The sequence below is a fragment of the Hypomesus nipponensis genome, chromosome 11 (genome assembly GCF_054491055.1).
Source record: "Hypomesus nipponensis isolate SF chromosome 11, ASM5449105v1, whole genome shotgun sequence".
Lineage (NCBI taxonomy): Eukaryota > Metazoa > Chordata > Actinopteri > Osmeriformes > Osmeridae > Hypomesus > Hypomesus nipponensis.
The window spans coordinates 18,474,466-18,495,576 of NC_140371.1; the positions used below are offsets into that span (position 1 = coordinate 18,474,466).

General features: G+C 48.1%; 1 protein-coding gene and 1 long non-coding RNA gene across 2 annotated transcripts in view; both read right to left on the reverse strand.

The window, feature by feature from the left end:
- Positions 1-21,111, reverse strand: part of ccdc88ab (coiled-coil and HOOK domain protein 88ab) — a 49,706-nt gene that overhangs the window by 23,588 nt on the left and 5,007 nt on the right. Inside the window, exons 3-7 of the mRNA XM_084709166.1 lie at positions 17,773-17,881; positions 5,714-5,783; positions 2,003-2,061; positions 588-671; positions 82-222 (exon numbers count right to left, since the gene is read on the reverse strand). Coding sequence (XP_084565292.1) covers positions 82-222; positions 588-671; positions 2,003-2,061; positions 5,714-5,783; positions 17,773-17,881 — 463 coding nt within the window. The remainder of the gene's footprint in view (positions 1-81; positions 223-587; positions 672-2,002; positions 2,062-5,713; positions 5,784-17,772; positions 17,882-21,111) is intronic.
- LOC146268536 (uncharacterized) lies at positions 7,846-9,425 on the reverse strand. The gene is made up of 2 exons (XR_014768801.1): positions 9,371-9,425; positions 7,846-8,116 (listed from the first exon to the last, which is right to left on the reverse strand). It is a non-coding gene; the product is annotated as an uncharacterized LOC146268536 (long non-coding RNA).

Consider the following 21,111-nt stretch of genomic DNA (forward strand, 5'->3'; position numbering starts at 1 on the left):
CACACACGCACACACGCACACACGCACACACGCACACACGCACACACACACACACACACACACACACACAGAGCCCTGTACCTCCAGCTGGTCGTCCCTCTCGTCCACCAGGCGTTTGAGGTGGAAGGCTAGGCTCCTGGACAGCGTGTCCAGATCCTCGGGGGCGAGCTCTCCTCCCTCCAGCCACTGCAGGTCCACCACATTCTCCTGATTGTGGGTCACCTGCAAACACACAGCACCTGTCAAGCCTCTGATCATTAACAGTATAGACATCACAGGCCTCAAGCCTCTCTTTAGGCAAACAGTTGGGTTTCAGCTGTGGGGAGTAACAGGACGTTTATATTTAGTCAAATATAGTTTAACTAAATCTATCGTTAGTTAAATTAAAAAACGATATTTACTAAAGTGAAGCTATATATAAACTAATTTGAGGCAGTTGGAAATAGCACAAAATGGGTTCTTTTGGAAGAATGGAAGCTTCTTCCTCTTGTGGCTACCAGACACATGTCCTTAAATGGCCCAGTATTCTAACACCAAACAGTGCGTAGAAATGGGCTGAGGAGTTATTCAGTCCAAACTCTCAGTACCTCTTGGATGTGAGTTGCTATGGCAGCTTTAGTGTCAAAGTCCAGGCTCTGGATACGCTCAATGTACTCTTCCTTCTTCTCACACTGCAGACAGAGAGGGAGAGACATGGAGAGGTGAATTGGGGTAACCACCCCCCCACCACCCTTCCACACACGGCAGACAAAGAGACGGGCTGCAGTTTAGAGTCTGGAATGTTCCTGAGGTCTTGGTGAGGTCGGCTCTGCTTCCCAAGCACAGGAGTTCGGAAAGCGAGAATGTGTAGGAATGTGTCTCCCCCTGTCATCTATTATCTTAGTCTGTCATCTACACATCTACACAACAGTCATCTACACAACAGTCATCTACACAACAGTCATCTACACAACAGTCATCTACACAACAGTCATCTACACAACAGTCATCTACACAACAGTGCGGGTTGAGAGTAGCCGTGCGTTATTTACTATGCCGGAAAAATTGCAGGATTGGAAAATCTAAAGCAGTCAACAAGGTGTTTTTGTAGCATGCAGCCTGACACTAGCCACTACAGAGAAGCATGACTTCAAACAGACATTCTCAAGAAGATCTAGAGAAGAGCCACAATAATATACAGCAAGTATGGTAATCCATCAATGGCTTAGTGTATGGCTATGCTAGGCAGCATAGCATTGGTGTGGGATTATACTGTATGTATGGGTCAGTGTATTGTAACCATGGGTAACACCATGGTAGTCTGGGTCACAGTCAGGACAGGCTGGGCCCCCAGTGGAGCAAAGCGACAAGGACAAGCTGGGACAGCCCCCCCCCCCCAACTCCAGACTGACCAAGCACACACCACCTGGCTGTCAACATGCCAACAAGGCTCAGACGAGAAGCCCAATCAGAGCTGAGGCTAGACTGGCTCAATCAGACTGGAGTCTGACTATTAGTAAAGTAGTCACCGATTACATGGAGAGTTGAAAGTACAGGTCATTTGAGTCACATGGGTGGGTCTTTTTGACCAGAAGGTCACCAGCTGATATTGGTATAGAGTGCCGACAGCACACTGCAATCCTGTTTCCTCCCAGAGGAACCCACAGGGAGCGAGAGCTAGTCTGAGTCACAGTTACTCACTCGCCCCAGGGTGGGATTCTACCAGTCGGAACAATGGAGAGGGGGTGAGATGACTGCTGTTTGCAATGTTAGTCAGTAAGAAAGTCGTGTAGCGGTGATGGAGATGGACATGCGTTTGTCATCGCTCAGGAAAGGTGCTGCTAACAGCAGGTTAGGGCCATGACTCAGGACAAGGGCTCACAACAGTATTCAGGTTTCATCCCAATGCAACACAGTACAGAGCAGGTAATAACATGTCTGACTGCTGGAGACGGACCTAGACACCATTAAAGTACAGTATAATAGGTAGAATGCCAAGATAAGTAATATATCGATGACTTACCTGGACAGCACAGCCAAGCAGCAGTAGCAGCAGTTTCCTCATCTCCTCCAGACCTTGCTCTGTAAACACACACAGGCACACACACACGTTAGTTAATATTCTTATTGACAATCAGAAAAGATCACACTGACAACAGGAAAACCCTCATTCGCTTTACAGAACAACTGAGCATTTGAGTGTTATTGACGGTTAAACGGTAGTTGTACTGTCCTGTGTGCTCTCTGGAGAGCCAACCTGAAGGCACTACGGTACGTGCAGCAGTTGTGTACTTCAGGCGTGCTGCAACCTGGTGAGGCTCAGCCTCTGTACGAGGCCAGGGGAGGCTGCCATTAAGTGACAATATACAAAAACAGCTGTTCAGAGGCTCATATGGCTGAGGTAATCTGTAGGATTGTGTTTAGTGTAAAAACGAGCAGGTGGTGCGTGTGTGTCTTTGTTTATATATTTGTGTGTGTGTGTGAGTGTATGAGTGTGTGAGTGTGTGTGTGTGTGTGATAAGCCAGATCGAGATCATCATCATTTGCCCGTGGGGGAATGGCATAGTTATAAATGCTGGGTTGTAAACAGATTACTGGCAGCAAGCTTAGACAACTTCCGTGTTTGCTGAGGAAGAATAATGGCAGTTATATGTAAATTATCCTTGTCTTTGTCCTCCTCCAAAACACAAACAATAGGAAAACAAATAAGAAATAAGATATAAAATATTTTTGTAATGTGTGATGAATGTGTGGGTGTGCGTGTGTGTTTATGTACATACAGGTGTGTGAACCCAGGCATGTTTGTTTGTCCGCCTGTTTGTGTCAAATAGCAGCTGAGAGCAACGCAACACAGCACTGCCCAGTGAGAAGAGGACAGGATGAGGTTTAAAAGCTCCTATTTAGACAGATCTCCTGACAGATCTCCACCTGGTCCTGTCCCGCTCCAACAGGATGTTTGGGCTCAGAATAAAAGCATGAACCATTTTCTTCCCGGGAGATAACATTAAATAACTCTTGTCCTATTTCCTACCTCCCAAGTCTGGGACAGACGCAGGTCAGGCACAGATTTCAAAATAAAGGTAACTTCAATGTTACTTATACCCTCATATCTCTATGGACATTATTAAAACTGATGAGAGCTAGATTCAAATACCAACTAAGGGAATATGCTGATGTCTAATGCAAGCGCTGCCATCGATTTCTCCTTCTATTGATTATTGTGATTGATTTGGAGGAATTCCTCAAGGGAATCCTCCCCCCTCGATAACGCAACCCTACGACATTCTCTTCATTCTTCGTGGGTCGATACACTAGGGTTGTTAATATTTCCCAACCCAAGTTATGTCTGAAGCACTTCCGTTGTGTCTGGTGAACAACTAAGCCTTGAGCTCGACCTTCTTCTGGAAAAATCGGTGTGGAAGTCTGAAGATAACGCCCTTCTCTGATAAAAGACACGAGGGGAAGCAGCGGAACACAGAAGCACACCTGGACACCTCTCCGCAATACAGGAAGTAGTCTGAGCTGTTTGTGCACCACAGGTGAAAATAAACAGTCTCTTGTAACAAATTACTTGCAAATTGCTATTTCTTATCAGCAGAAGGCTTTATACAGCCCCATCCCAGGGGTACGGAGAAAACCCTACAGAGAGAGAGAAAGAGGGAAGGAAAAGATGAGAGAGAAAGAAAGAGAGAGAGAAAGGATGAGAGAGAGTGAAAGAGAGATGGAGAATGAGAGAGCAGAGAGGGAGCCACGAAAACAAGAGCGAGCGAGCTATGGAGTGATTTAGAGAAGCAAATCATCCTGAGTGGAGTGGAGCAGATAAGGAAGGGGCAGGCAGCCTGCTCAGGATGAATTATTTATACTGGCTGACTGAACTGAACGGAGCATCACTGAGGAGAGAGCAGAGAGAGGTAGAAAGAGAGAGAGAGATAGAGAGGGAGGGGGGATGAACAGCACATAGCAAGAGGAAGAAGGATTAAAATAGATGATGGAAATTTCCCCTCAGCGTTGGTGAGTAGCGTGGGCTGTCTGCAGGCTTTGTTTGGATAGTTCTCTGCCTGGTGTGGCTTCCTCCCTCCACTGCTACACTCCCTCCATCCTTTCCTCCACCACTTCCTCCTCCCTACACACCCCTCATCCTTCCTCCACTGCTGGCAGGAAGTAGAGGGTCACACGGACAGTGACTAAACCCTCGGAGCGTCACCCCATTTCCTGCTTGGGCATTGTGAACAGAAACAGGAGGGTGTGTACAAAGTGTGTGTACGCATGCATGCAAGTGTATAGCATGTGTGTGTGTGTGTGTGTTTGTGCATCTTCCTGCTGGTCGATTACCGTCCAGTCCCTCCCTCCCCATGCGGAGTCCCTCCCTCCCCATGCGGAGTCACCCTGTATCAACATGTCACACTCTGTCATCACTATGACTACGTCTCTTAAGTCAATGTCCGCCGGCATAATCGATAACAGTACACACATCAATACGAACACACAACCATCCCCTCACACACAAACACACAACTCTGCTGTCTCACTGCTAGTTTGGCAACAGCCCCCCCCCCCTCCCCATACACACACACTAACCTCACCTGTCATAGAGAGAACAGCTGTCACCTACAGTTCTCCCTCCTTCTGGAGAATAGGTACTACCCTGCTACAATACACCTACCCCTCTCTAGCGCCAGCCCAGTGTCTACACTACAATAATGCCAGCTGTTCTCAGTACAGTATCTATGTGCATGTACTGTACATCACAGTGTAAAAACAAAGGCATGGTTGTGTGTGTGTGTGTGTGTTACCAGGCGGAATGTGTGTGTTTGGACGATTTAAATGTGTGTGGGCATTCATCTGTGCGTGAGTGTGGCCTGGGGTGGATTCCCAACGTGTTGAGACCCCCCCCCCCTCTCTCCTCCAGCCCCCCCCAGACTCAGAGACCCAGCTCTTCTCTGCTCTCTAATGACTCTATAATAAAAGCCACATGGCCAATCACTCTCAGATGGCCCTGGTACCAACGCTGGCTCTGATGTCTGTACACGCACACTGACACACACACACACACACACACACACACACGGTCAGGGGTCACGCACAGCACACAGGAATGCTGCCTATCAGTCCTGCGTTGGCCTGGTTTAGGACCCAGACCAGGTCCGTCTCAGCATGAACGTTACAATAACAAGTAACACAACAGCACAGCATGACTTACTATCCTTTGTTCATGTGAAGGAAGTAACTCTGTGTAGACACACTGAACCATCTCAGTCTACACTTAATCCTGCACAATCCCTACGGCCACTTCAATGACAGTTTTGTTTATTAACACATTTCAGTCGAACAAATCAATACAAACCAGAACAAAGCATGTGGGGTTCTGGCTGGGAAATCGAATCTGCGCCCTCGCTTGGAAGAGAGGAAAACCAGATTAAGAAAGATAAAAAGCTGCAGAGCCACACATCGTTCTCTAATGACATCACAAAGGCTCATCAGACTGCCACTGCAGAGCCACATGGGAGGCTGGTCTACGCAACGTTCACAGTGTCATTCCGTGCTCGACCAACACGGCGTGTAGCACGTGGACGATTCCAGTGGCTCGCAGGTCAAAAAGGAGTCACCACTTTCCCTTTCTGTGCTTCTTCTGCTACCAGCGCCCCTCGTTTGAATAACATATGCTGCACTGAAGCAGCTGTACACGTGTGTTAGATGTGAGGGTTGTTGTTGGTGAGCTCAGAAGCAGACGTACCACTGAGAGGGTTCCTCCCCAGAACCAGCACGTTGGGCAGAGGCATCATCACCAGCTGCTGGAGGCTCTCCTGGAGAGAAAACACACACACACACACACACACACACACACACACACACACACACTGTCAGTACATAATACAACACCTTACAATAGATAACAATAAAACAACACAGGTTCAATTGAAATTCTGGCCCTTCAGTTAAATACACTATGCACTCAAAAAGCACGTATAGAATATTATCCACCCAGTATTTTTTGCACACACAACTTTATTCAGCATTCCAGGCAAGCGGTTAAAGACTATTTCCTTTCGCTACAGAATATCCCATGGCAGGTGGTGAATAGTTTCAGGGCTACAGTGTGATCTTCAAAGAGAAAGCACTCAAATGCCTCTGGAACAGACATGGTAACAGTATCAATCTAAATTACAATGAACAAGGCTATGGTCTCAAATGACAGCCTTCAGACGATGCCATGTTTGTGTGTGTGTGTGTGTGTGTTCAAAGTGCTGGTGATTTAAGTGACTGTGGTCTTTGTCTAGTCCATTTAAACTTGTGTGCACTTTAACTAAAAGATGTCCCGGTGTCTATCTTGCAACATTGATACTGTGGGTGCACACACACACACACACACACACACAAACACACGCTTAGTCCTTAAATAGCTAGTTTTGTGTCAATCGCTAGCACATGAACACACTCTCTATAGACAGTGTTATTCTGTCAAAGTTGTCATTGGATGACAAAGCCGTGTGTGTGTGAGACAGAGAGAGTGTGTGTGTGTGTGTGTGCATGTGTGTGCGTGTGCATGAGCACTCATGGCTGACACGTCTAATCTCCAGCAGACTGCTCGACTGCCCCGTCGCATTTGGACCACGACCAAGCCGGTCCTGTGATAATGACCCAGCAGACCGTGTGTGTGTGTGTGTGTGTGTGTGTGTGTGTGTGTGTGTGTGGGGAGTGTAAGTGATGCCCGCTGGGATGTGAGCCAAACAGCTCCAGACCATAATAACCATTGCGGTGTTACAGTAGGCTCTCTGCAGGGTGATGACCCGGTCACCTGTGCTATTCGGCACTCAACAGTGAACCACTCAAAGGTCCTGGGTGCCTCTCTGTGTCTTCAGATCTTCTCTAACCCAAACTCGTTGCGCACGTCACCACAAAAACAAGTCAAATCTAAGCCAAGTAAGCAGAAAAAGGCCTTGCAACAAACCACATGAGAATTCTGCAGCATGTCTGTCACAACATTTACCTCCACAGAGTCGCTGAGTGCCAGAATGAAAGAGTTCTCAAGCAGGGAGGACAGGACGGGTAGGCATGCTCAATATTTCATGACAACCTTGGCAAACCCCAGTTTGCACTCGCATAACCCTCTTCACGTCTCTCTGCTGTTTCCTATGGAGTTTCTTGCTGATGCAGTGAGAAAGAATCTTAGGCTATAATTTAAAATGTTTTTTGGGGGGGCGGGGGGGGGAACCCCCCCTCTCCCTGGACCATCTGTCTGGTGGTACGTACAGTATTACCTCATATTGAAACACGTGACACAGCCCAACTGTTAATGTGTTGTTTTTTTATGGGATATGCAGACAACAGATGCCACAACAACAAAATACTGTTGAGTCAGTGGTCCTTTATGTGAACTACCGTACATTCTGTTTCTGCTTCTTTAGCCTTCTGCTATTGACATTTTACACAGAATGCTGGTTGTTGTAATGTATAGATCGTAAGCCTCTGAGCTAAGGGATAGGGTTTGGGGGATGGTAGGTGGGGGAGTTCATGGGGGAGGGAGGGGGTAGATGTACAGTATAGCTCACATCTGGACTCGTACCGTTGTTGTTTCAGGGACAATTTAAAGCTCTGGGCCCCGACAACTTCTGTTTCACATGGATAGGCTTCAGCAGTTGGCTGTCACAGCACAACAGTCACTGACACGAAGGGGGTAGGGTTCTGGGGGAAGGGGGAGGGGGGTCAAGGTCAACCGTTTCCAGGGTTACGCAAAAGGAAAATTACCACGGTCGCTACGGTTTCCTGTCAGCGCAGATAGGAGCGGAGGCTCTAGTTCAGAAACAGAGAATGATCTAGATGTGCGACACACCATCTGTGGTTACATGAGGAATGGTGTACGTTACATTTGACAGTTTACTTAGACGTTTTTATTCAAACTGATGTACAAATACTGCAGCATATAGTATGTATATGGTGTAAGGGTGAATAGAGGGTCAGGGATCAGAAATAAAACAGAAGTAATATTAATGTAGTTCAACACGAAAAGATGGCTCCATTCCAGTGGTGTTTGCGTGGAGCATAATGTGTCCTGACGTGCCGCCAAGCGAGGCAGCTCCTGGGGTCAGCCATGATCTCAGACCTCCTAGGAAGCACTGGGCTGCTGAGTCAGGACAGACTGGAGACCACAGCAACAGTGACTGTTGGTTGTTAGACACGCACACACACACACACCTGTCCCTGTGTAACCACTGCTGACACCCCTCCTCCCCCCTCCTCTTTGCTGACAAACACCACCCCCCCCCCCATTTCTAAAACACACCTGTCCCCCGGCAGGCATGTGTGTTTGAGCAGAACGAGAACCATGCACGCTCAGTCAGCACCACAGAAGCCCTCCCTGCCCCTGCCCCTGCCCACCCACCTCCTGACTCCAAGGGTTGACTCTCCCTGCCCCTGCCCACCCACCTCCTGACTCCCCGGGTTAACTCTCCCTGCCCCTGCCCACCCACCTCCTGACTCCCCGGGTTAACTCTCCCTGCCCCTGCCCACCCACCTCCTGACTCCAAGGGTTGACTCTCCCTGCCCCTGCCCACCCACCTCCTGACTCCCCGGGTTAACTCTCCCTGCCCCTGCCCACCCACCTCCTGACTCCCCAGGTTAACTCTCCCTGCCCCTGCCCACCCACCTCCTGACTCCCCAGGTTAACTCTCCCTGCCCACCCACCTCCTGACTCCAAGGGTTGACTCTCCCTGCCCCTGCCCACCCACCTCCTGACTCCCCGGGTTAACTCTCCCTGCCCCTGCCCACCCACCTCCTGACTCCCCGGGTTAACTCTCCCTGCCCCTGCCCACCCACCTCCTGACTCCAAGGGTTGACTCTCCCTGCCCCTGCCCACCCACCTCCTGACTCCCCGGGTTAACTCTCCCTGCCCCTGCCCACCCACCTCCTGACTCCCCAGGTTAACTCTCCCTGCCCCTGCCCACCCACCTCCTGACTCCCCAGGTTAACTCTCCCTGCCCACCCACCTCCTGACTCCCCAGGTTAACTCTCCCTGCCCACCCACCTCCTGACTCCCCTGGGTTAACTCTTTCTGCCCACCCACCTCCTGACTCCCCAGGTTAACTCTTTCTGCCCACCCACCTCCTGACTCCAAGGGTTGACTCTCCCTGCCCCTGCCCACCCACCTCCTGACTCCCCAGGTTAACTCTCCCTGCCCCTGCCCACCCACCTCCTGACTCCCCAGGTTAACTCTCCCTGCCCCTGCCCACCCACCTCCTGACTCCCCGGGTTAACTCTCCCTGCCCCTGCCCACCCACCTCCTGACTCCCCAGGTTAACTCTCCCTGCCCACAAACCTCCTGACTCCCCAGGTTAACTCTCCCTGCCCCTGCCCACCCACCTCCTGACTCCCCAGCATAACCCCTCGTACTCACTTAAAGTGGACAGTAGAGGTGATTTATTGGTCAGTCATCGACTAAAGCCTAGAACGTGATGCATGCTTGGTTCACTAACAAACAAACAAACAAACAAACAAACAAACGCCAAACAACTGTAAGAATAACAGTCCATTCCAAAAGCTAAGTCCACAGAAATTTAGATGACTAGTATGATGAAAACATTACAGTTAGCACCATGTTAACACGCAGAGTAGTATATTAGATGGAAAGGGTGTGGGTGAGTTAGGAATAGCCTCATGCTAACAGGGGCTCGTGGCCTGTCTCTCATCCATAAATGCAGGAGCCTGCAGGGGAAGACTCCACAGTGGGCATGTCATGTGGACGTGGCCGTTGAAGAGAAAACACCTTCAAAATAAATCCATAGTGCTCTTGAGAACGCTCCTCTTTGAAATGGAACAACACGCTCCGTCCTCGTCAGAGAGTCCTGGAGGGGCTCTCCAAACAACATCTTGCACTGTGTAACCTGGCAGAGGAGATGAGCTGCTCCTAACCCTGAACATTAGCATTCAGGAGGAGAGAATGTCTCTCGTCTTAACAGGGTATCTTGCAGAGTGAGAAGAGAGGGAGATGGGGGAAGAGAGAAAGGAGGGAGAGGGGGAAACAGAGAGAGAGAGAGCGAGAGCCAGAGACGTAGACATAGAGAGAGATGGAGAGATCAAGATTGGATATGGAAGCCGTGTACGTGGCAGAAATGTGCCTTGATTTCTTTTCACTCCTTCGAACCCTCCTGGGACAGAGCCAGGTCTTGGGTGACTCGATTATTGATTGAGTCTTATATCGCTAGCCAAAGCAGGACTGGGTCAAGTTTCACTCAGACAGACAGAGGTCTATAAAGGAGGTGCTGAAGAGCTACTTCCCAGGGTGCCTCAGTAAGAGAGCTCAGGTATTTCCTTGCAGTGCTGTACACAAATACAGTCTACTTTGCTGCTGACAACACACTGTGCAGACACCCAATCCTCTGCAGGGACAGGGTATTCACTCTCCCTTTCGAATCGTTCACCTCCTCACTTCCTCACCAAAATGGGTGACTATGCTGAGACTGGATGTGGTTGCTCACACAATAACCAGTTGTAAGTAGGGGGTGTGTGTGTGTGTGTGTGTGTAGTGGCGTTGCTGGTTTGGTTCTGAGGCTGCAGTGTTTTGGTTTCACAAGACCGGTGTCTGTTGAAGGAGCCCCCCTCCCTGACCAGGTTCCGCTGTCGGCAGAACTGAAACAGGGGGGCAATTGTACTGCAGTATGTGTGCTTAAGAAAAAGAGAGATGGAGACAGAGAGAGAGAGAGACATCCAGAGAAAGAGGGATACAGAAAAAGAGACACAAAGGAAGAATATACGAATTGGAAGGACAGAGACAATGTGTTGAAGTATGTGCATGCATGTTTCAAGTGAGAGAGAGAGAGATAAAAGTGAGAGAGAGAGAAAGAGAGAGATAAAAGTGAGAGAGAGAGAAAGAGAGAGAGAGAGAGAGAGAAAGAGAGAGAGAGTGTGTGTGTTAATGTGTGTGTGTGATCATTAGAGAAAGGGTGTGTAAGTGGATAGGGGGGGCCCCTATGGTAGCTGGCTGAATCCTGAATCACACCCATTCTGCAGACTCGCAGAAGGTTGTCATAGCAACGGATAGATGGGTTATTCTCCTCATCCTTGTGGATATTCAGTGAGTCTCACATACACGTGTGCATACACATCCTCTCTCCTGGGTAGGGCACTGCGGACTTCCCCCCTGCTGTCGAAATGTGCTGGGATTATGAACACCGTAGAGAAAGCTTAAACAGGAAAGAGAGAGGAGAAGACATGAGGAGAGGGGAAAGGACGGCAGAGGGGAAGGGGGGGAGAGGTGAAGGGAGGGGAGGGGAGAGAGGAGGAGAGGGAGAGAGGAGATGAAAGGAGAGAAGAGAACAAAGAGAGGTGAGGTGAGGGGAAAAGAAAGGGGAGAGAGGAAAGGAGACATAAGACAGGGGAGGTGAGAGGGAACAGAAGGGAGGGGAGGGAGGAGAAGGACGAGAAGGGAGGTGAGGGGAGAGGAGAAGACAGGGGATTGGAGAGGGAAGAGAAGAGAGGAGAGGAGAGAGAAGAGGAAACAGGAGCCAATAACACAGGCAACAATAGGAAGGAGCTGCCCTACAGTCCGCTTCCTCTTTCTCTCTAAAACACCTGACACTTATTTATACACACACACACACACGTGGAACACACACCACACGCGACAGATCTGCTGATAGTGTTAAATCAATGCCAGGGAAGACTCCCTTTTGTGAAGCAGAGTAAGACAAGGTGGAGCACAATGGGAAATCGTTATACTGAAGCCCAAACCAGCCCAGTTAACTTCGATTACACAGCTCTGGAGCACTGCAATGTCAGATCATTTAGTCCACCAGCTTCACACTGAATAAATATGATAAAGTCTACAGCAAAATAAGCTTATAGGAAATAGGTACTTTAGACTAGCATGAAGCTCTGTTGGTATGAATGTCACAAGCCATTCCTGGCAACATCCATCTACTCCCACCAACTGTCTCAGTTGGTAGCTAGGTAACCTGCTGTTCAAATGTCCCCTCTCCGGGAGTCGTTTAGAGTCAGTGGTGTCCAGAGATCCTGACTAGCTGGTTCTTACAAGCAACACAATGACCCAGCCAGATGGACACACGGCCGACCGACAGGAGAAGGAGGAGAGAACGAGCCATTAGTCCTGTTCTCCCTTTGTTCTCTCGTTCTACCGGCTTGGTTAGAGTGGTTTTACTACGGGCCTGGGGCTAAGAAGGTCTGGGGAGGAGGGGGCTTCTCCTGCTGTCCATGCCCAGGTCCAGAGGCACATCGACTGGGCAGACCGGCTCTTACACCGCCCCCTCCCCCCCCTGGGGGATGGGACTGGAACCTACCTGAGGTAAACCTGGACATGCTAATCAATCACTGACAGATACACATCCGCTGACAGCTACTACTGCACTAACGTCTATAATTCAGGTTGGATGCCACACACAGCCTCCCTAGGTCTTTCTTTGCCTGGCAAGGAAGTAAAGAAATGTCTCACTGTGTCGTAAAGTAGGCATCAGTCCATCCACGGAAGGCCAGAACACAAAACTAACGACCTCTGGTGTTCCAAATCAGGTCAAAGCAATAGATCACTTAGTCTTAAGTCACTGTCTTGTCCTATAAGCACAAACCTTTTATGTGGTCCTACTAAATGTAGCATTTATAACAGCAGAGCATCTGTGTTCATTTGAGCAGGAGAACCCTGCAGCAGTCAGACAGGGCTCTACAGCAAACAGGAACATAATACAGTGTGTTCCTCATATACTCTGTACAGTAAACAGTGCCACTAATTTGATAAAATCTTTCATTACAGTATATGTATTGACAGCAAGGGAGACCTCTGTCTGATGGTTGTTTACCAACTAGCTAGTGGCTAGCTAGCATCATCAACAGGACATTCAGCCGGACTAGCATGTGAGGCTGCTTAACAACATGCATTTAGCCTTCAGCTATGAGCACATGCCCTAATAAACTGATTAGCTCATGAACCTAAAAGGCCATGGAAGTAAATAACTTGAGGATTGCAGTAGCTTCCCTTAAATGAAATAAATGTGGAGAAGAGGCCTTAAAAAACTATTAAAAGAAATAAAAATAACTTTTGGCCTGAGGGAAAAGCTATAATAACAAGTAGCGCAAACACAGGCCTCCCTTCGAATATTTTCCATGATGGTACCCCAGTTAAAACAACAACAACATAAAGCGCTGGCTGGGTTGTTAGCGTGCTAGCTATGTTAGCTTTGCTATCCCTCCTGGCCTGCTAACAGACTGTCTTTGTGTGCATCAACAAGGCAGGACAGACTTCCTTAGACCAAACATGAGCTCTAGACTACTCTGACTATAATGGGGCTACTTGGTGCCGTTTTAGAGGCAAGCCAAGAGTCTTTTTATTATTGTATATTTTTATAGAAGTCGATTTAAAAATAAATTACTTACGTAACTCTCTAAATAATTGATGATAACATTGGTAGAACTTGTCAGGAACATCAGAAAATAAAAGGTTACAGCATGTTTACTGCCCCTTTAAATCTCGAACTTGGGGGATTATTGGGTTTCTGGGTGACAGCAGAGAGGATGTGGGCTGTGACAGCCAAACCCCTCTCTTCTTTAACAGCCTAGTCCCTAAGAAGTCACATGACCCTGAGGGTCTGGGGAGCAGAGCATGAGAGCATGAGCGAGCGAGCGAGCGAGAGGGAGAGAGAGAGATATGTGAAAGGACTCCTCTGTTTCCGCCCAACACGGTGAAAACACCGCTAGCCCTAAAAACCACAACCTTAACACCACCCCACTCCAAAGCACAGCAGTGTTAGGCTAACCTAAGCAACTTGTCCCCTCTTTAGACTAGGAATTTACAGTAGAACAGAACCTCTCACACTCTATGGCCTCACAACACCAGCAAATCTCTGCATTTATCATTTGAACAGAAGTGTCTAGACATTCTTACCCTACTAGACAAGTGCTAAAGCAGAGACTTTGAAACGAGCATATGCGTGCCTTGCTCACGAGAGCTGACACTGTCTAATGAAAACCATTATTATGGAAATACTAAATCTAGGCCAGTCCAGCACGTTTAACAACCTCTCAAAGTCATTCTCCCCACAACGCGGTGGAGGCTCTGGTGTATTAAAAGGATAGGATAGAGGGAAGGAGATAAGGAGAGGAGAGTCCCAGAGGAGTCCAGAGTCGTTTCTGATGCCTGCCTGCTGAACAGGGAGGGTTAATTAGTAAGTTAACTGAGCTCAACCCCAGAAGCTTGTGTGCTGACTCAGCCAGAAGTGTAACTCAATAACACTCTTCCTCCTGAAGAGCCCGCATTCACTAGAGCACTGCAGAGGCTCTGTGGACAAAGAGAAACCACCGATCTATGAAACACCATGTCTGCCTTGCACCTACATGATTCAGATAATGGATTTGCCAGTACTAGCCTATGGTATAGGTGGTCACACAAAACTAGTCCTTGCTCTGCTAACTCCATTACCTACACCCCCCTCCGCCACCCCCCCAAAAAAGACCTGGAGAGAATGTATTCCATTTCCATATAAAACTTCAAAAATAAAACATGAAATACGGCTTAAAGCAAGGAGAGGAAAACTGGAACCACAAGAGAGAGAAAATCAAAGAGTTTACTAAAAAAAAATTCTAAGAGATCGTTCAATGTGTGTTCAATAATGGCCTTGAGCAGACCTCCTTAAAGTCAGGCTGTGGGTGACAGAACAAAAGAGAGCTAAACAGAAACAGAAGAGACAGACAGACAGACAGCACTGTCCTGGTGTCTTCAGATAAAGGCAAGTTCTGGATGTTTTACAACCAGCAGGCTGAACCTTACCCAGGCCAGAGGAGATAACTAGCCTGATTTGGAGCATGAGGTTTCGGGTAGGCCAGCTTATCCTGGTATTGTTGAAAGAACGCTACAGTACCAACCCCATAGGAAGACCCAAAGCACACCAACATTTACATTAAGTGACATTTGACATGAGGCTTTTCATGAAATTCTGTTTCTGAATATTGTCAAAATATTGTTGAATATTGCCTTATTGAGCAGATTTATCTCCTTCCCCTTCTCCCTCTCCCAGAAGAGCTCTCCAAGGCCTGGATGTCTGGTCCACTGACCCAGTCCTGACCCAGTGTCATCTGAGAGAAGATCTTTGCTCTTGGCTTTTCAACACAATATCTCACTTTGAGATCTTTTGAAAGACTTTGAGCCGTCTTTGGCACAATAATCAATGCTTGTCAAGGCTAATCAGTTAAATACCTCATCACTGATAAACTACCCCACTGTAATGCTTAACACAATATACAGAAGGGGAACAACGTGAAGGGTAGGGAGGAAATTAGGAAGTTCTGATGTCATCATTTAGTTAAGTGTATTTGTTATTCACAAAACAAAACACGATCCCTCATCAACCTTGAATGAATGTGAATAGGGTCATCAACACATCAAACTAATAAATGCTCCGCTCACATAAACAAACCCACTCACATCTACTCCTCCAACTGGCACCACAACTCTGGGAACAATATCCATCATCCCAGCACTATGGTGAGGGAATCAGGTCTGCAGTGAGCAGAGTGGTAGGTAGTGGGTGGTAGAATCCCTGAATGACTGTTGAGAGACCGGACACAATGAGTCTGGAGGAACAGTTGGGCTGCGCTGGCAAACCTAATGGATACTGACTAATATATTAACCGTGAGGTCAACCTGAAGACAAGGGACAGCCAACGGAGATTGATGGCGTCCGCAGGAACAGCTCGTCCTTTGTGTTGGTGAGCCTTCTCTTTAACTCGACCACAGATAGCTGATGGTCTTAGTTAACCCTAATGGACGCTGTTTAACCTAGGGCCTTAGATCTAAGTTGGCTCAGGAACAGATTACTTCAGAAGCCATTTGGTGAGAAGTGGGGGGGGGGGGCAGAGGGGGACTCGCTCAGAGCTCATGACTTCACGGCCAGTGGATGAGTCTCAATTTTTATCAAGATGTTTGAGGTGCTGTTTGATGAGATGTCCACAGCCAAGGTAACTGAGATTAAATCAGTTTAGTTGACCAGGCGTTTAATCGCTTGGGGCAGGAGGACATCCCTCTCCACTATTATGGTTAGCTAACGAGTTATGAAGGATTGGCAATGAACGACACCACCAGAAGTGCCAGGTTTTCCTTTCAAATACTTTATATTTCAATTACATTTCCCTTTTTTCCCTTTTTTTTTATTTTTTTAAACAACCTCTCTTTTTGTGTTATTCCAGCTTATTTACAGACCCTTTCCTCTCTTATGTTGTTTTAATGGGTTTACTCATCGTTTTGTGCCAGATAAGTTTGTACCCTCTGACGGTATGTGTGGGAAACACCATCTCCTCTCTTCCACTTCTACCATCCTCAAACATGGCCCCTTCTTCTCCAAGCCAACCTTCCTCAGCTCACACATTCCTGCTGCTACTTAGCAGCATGCTGCATCATGCTCACTTCCTCATTATCCTTCTACAAATCGCAGACACCCCCTGACCACCAATCAGATGTCCCGGTTCTCAGCTCCGCCCCCGTGAGGAACAGTCACATTATCATGGCTGAAATTGTTATCATCCACAGTGCGTGTGTGTGTATGTATGTTGTGAGTAAGTTTGTAGTGTATTAACTCCAGAGGAGCAATGTTCTATATTGCATTTGTAGTGTTTTGTAGACACTTTGTAGTCACTCAACCAGATCTTATCAGAACCACTCTCCCTACATCATTTTCTCACACGGACAATCAGATTAATAGGAAGCCTATGATTACTTCCACTGAATTCAGATCATTAATCAGATAATGATGTGATGATTGCCACATGTTTTTTACACTAGTAACATTAGTAAAGAGTTGCATCAGCTGGATGGTGGAGTCTGCAGCCTTTGAGGGGGGTGATTACATTTACATTTAGTTTGTAAAGAGATTACATTTACATTTAGTCATTTAGCAGACGCTCTTATCCAGAGCGACTTACAGCAAGTACAGGGACATTCTCCCTGAGCCAAGTAGGGTGAAGAACACAACGACTTGTGCACCAGCCGGGAATCAAACTGGCAATCTTCAGATTACTAGCCCGATGCTCTACCCGCTCAGCCACCTGACTCCCGTGAGATAAGACCACTTCTATCCGAGTTCCAGCTCTACTGATCTTCCTCCCCATCCTACATCTAAACCAAGGCCCGGAGAAACCACAATATCATCAGTACAAGGTCATCAAGTCCCCGTTTTGTGTGCACATAACTAAATATAAAAGGCCCAAGATATAACGGTGATAGACCGTCTTTGGGGTTTACTTGAAGAAGTTAAACGGGTATAAAAATGTTTATGTTCACGTTAACGCGCTTCTCCCAGTATGAAGGCTAGACCAGTCCCAGACCTCGGGTGCGGAGGAAGCGTGACACGGAGAGCCACATCACAGGCTGGGAGCCCCCGCTCCAAATACGCCTGCCATTTCTCCAGGCAGCTCCAGCCGTTTACACAGGCCTCCCTGACATCTGGTTGGAGGTCACTAACCCACATCACACACACGTCTTCAAACATCAATGTTTATACGGGCCTGTTTCATTGTGTGTGTGTGTGTGTTCGTATGTCCACATGTGTGTATGTGTTTACAGGGATCGTTTCAGCTTGACTTATGTGTATGCTAGAATGTGTGAGGACTGAGGAACAACCGTTTCCCAGAAAATCTTCATTTACTAAGCTATGTGTAAAAAAAACGCCATTGATTCCAGACAGCTGCAAGAGCGTTGCTAAACTAGCCCAATAAACCTCCAACTGCCATGTCCTCAGTATCATTCTTTCCAACCCCCTCAAAGGCTGCAGGCTCCTCCATCTTGCAGCTCTGCTCACTCACCTGGTAGTAGGTCTTGATCTGCTTGATTAGGATGGAGAGGTTCTGTATGCGCAGAGTAGAGTCATTGTTCACCTTCTTGTTGGTCCTCTGAACTGTGGCTTTCGGGTTTCTGAGGAGAGAAAACGTATTCATTCAGCAGACGCTTCATCCGTGGAGACTACAGGGGGGATTTAAACCTGCAACGTCTTGATCTGCAGTCAAATACTCTAACCACTAAGCTATCCCCTGTCCATAATTACAGTACTTCGCTGACAGACAGAGTTGAGGTCAAAGGTGAGGGCTGTCACACAGAGCAGGGGACGGAGGGTCGTGTGTGTTACCGGGCGGAATGTGTGAGTTTGTGTGATACACCCTACCCAATTGAGAGACAAAACACAGATTAGTTTTGGTACTCAACCGCGAACAAACACAAACTGGAGAACGTACAACAGAGTGACAGACACGTGTTTGGCGACAACGTGCGAGTTGGTGAAAGACATGCGTTAGTAGCAGAGTGGGGATGGCCGAGGGTTTGAACGCGTCAGGTCTCATGATCGTGTTGAGGACCTCTGGCCTGTACTTAAAAAAAATTGAGAAAAAGAGAGACAGGCCAAGACAGACGGAGAGAGAGTGGTAGGGAGAGAACGGGGCCCCAAAAAGTCACCCATGTTTGTAATCGGGTCATCCGGTAAACAATATCATAACAGAGATTTTTCTTGCCCCATTTCTCATTTCTTGTCCTCGTTTGTGCATGCGCTTGTTGTTAAGAGACGTTGTTCTACTTCAGTCAAGGAGAGCTATTCTATTGAGACGTTTGCCTCTTCCCTGAGGGAAGGGAGAAAGAGTGCGCGTGACTCACTTATCACAAATGTCAACCTGTGTTAGAAGGGGCTCGCACAAGCACACAATTTACATACAATACATCTCTAGAGTGTAGAGTTAATGATATATCTTTGCACTGTATGTTTACATAGCCCAGATTGGAGATACAGGCAGACATGTTCATGTCCTTTTCCCTCAGTGTATGATGAATGCTCGATATACCTCAGTTTGTACATCACAAAATCAATAGGTGTCAAGAGTCTTTCATTCACTAATCATTTAACCACACTGCTCTGTGAGAAGGATGGATCGGGTGTTAACATCTCATTGGTCAGTTGTTCATTGAGAAGCAGCCAGAATGACTTTTTCCAGTAAATTCCTTGAAAATAGAGACTCAGAACATCTACCTCAGACCCAGATAGAGGATATGACCTAGTCCTGGTCCATGCCCATGTGTACATGGTTGACCCACTTTCCTCTATAGCCCCCTACAGCCCCCGCCCACCCCCCCACATGCATCAGCCCAGACGGCGATGTTTCTAGGAAGACCCCCACCGCAGGATGGGGCTCATCTCTAATTCAGCACTCATGTGAGTTCATCCAGTGGCTGGATGAAAAATCCATCGAACATTGCCTGTTGATACACCATGAGGTGAAACCTTATGTGTTTTAGCAGAAGGTGACATTTCAAAGGAAGGTGGTGAAGGGCTTGACTCATGATATGCTGTGCTCTGTCTGTCTGTGTCTGTCTGTCTCTCTCTCTTGTCTGTCCAGATGGTTGTACAGCAGTCTCTAGGTACTCTCCCTCTGACCTCATTCTGTTTGAGGACCATCTGAAGGGGCCTTCAAGAGGCCATGATGAACCTCTCAGCACCCAGAAACCTGGAAGCTCTTCTGATAACACTCAGAAGAAGCTGTGAACCCAGCGCGAAGTATAGCCGTTCTTTTGAACCTAAATACTGAGGTCCTTCAATCATCATGGCAAAGCCTGATAAACAAGGTTGTGTGTGTGCGTGTGTGTGCGTGCATGCGTGTAGCATGTAATATGTAGCATGTGCGTGCAGCCATGCATGTCTGCATCTGCGAGGCCTAGAAAATCCTTCAGCGGTGGCGTCTGTAACAAACACCGCCTTGTGTTGATGGAGAAGATTTCAGCCGAGCCTTGACAATTTCCACCCTCTCCTCGCATTCTAGAAAGTTCCCCACTCTCTTTCTCCACTGCAGAGGGATGAAATACTCCTCTAATTAGCAACAATCAACACCACACTCAGACACTCAATAAAAGGTGTTGCCAAGCAACGAGGAGAATAGAATAAAACAGCTAGTTGTTCTCACCAAAATCCCCTTGTTTCATTTATGTGTGACTGATAACGAGGCTACACAGCACTGTCTATGGTTAATTAGGATCTTCAGTGAGCTACGCATATTTAAAAACACAAATATTCATGATTTCGAACGAGACAACTACCTCCTGCCTTGTCCTCTGAAGTGAGGCAGCTAAGCTACACAGCGAATGTCTTAATAAGCCTTTTGATCAGTTCTTCCTCAGCTCTCTGCCTCGCTCTGTCTCACAGACACATGTATACCCACACACACACACACACACAGTATTGCTAATCCGAAGGACAGTGTTCTCTTTAGCAGCAGTCTGAATGGCCCGCCGTCATGTGACCCCCTCTTCCCCAGGCCCTCTCCAGCGCCCTGGTGGGGGGTCGTATTTAACCCCTTAATTAAATACCACAGAGGGGGCTGTAATCCTGTCAGGGCGAGCGGTAGCGCCACACACACACACACACATTTCTATACAGACACGCGTGTCCAGAAACCAGGCCAACAACAGGATGTCATCGTAATTCATCTGGTATCATTCGCTCGGGCATACAGACACATGCATGCACGGACACACACACACACGCGCACACACACACACAACAACATCATCATCATCATGAGCCCTCCTGCGCCTGGCTGCAGCACGCTCATGAAAATCCTTTTGTGCGACGAGACAAAACCCAAATACTGAATTGGCCGATGGTCCCGCTGATAAATAGGCTGTAAGAAGACCAGGAGTCAATAGTCAATGCATAGCCCAGCCCAGCCTGGGGCTGCCTCCTGCCATGGCTGGTATGGGGACTAACCTACATCTGACAGCCTGAGTTACAGTCACCCTGGGCAGCCAGGGAGCATGGCAGAGGAGGACTGCCAGGGAGCAGAGCGGGGCACAGCAGAGGAAGGCCGAGGAGAGGAGGGTAGAAGAGGGGAGGGCAGAGGAGAGGAGGGCAGAGGAGGGCAGAGGAGAGGAGGGCAGAAGAGAGGAGGGCAGAGGAGAGCAGAGGAGGGCAGAGGAGGGCAGAGGAGGGCAGGACAGAGCAGGGCAGAGGAGGGCAGGACAGAGCAGGGCAGAACAGGGTAGAGGAAGGCAGGGGTCAGCTGACCAGCAGATGCAGGGGATAGAGCATGAGAGCCACGCTGTCCAAACACCACAGGGGGTGCAGTGTGTGTGTGTGTGTGTGTGTGAGAGAGAGGCAGGAAGAGAGA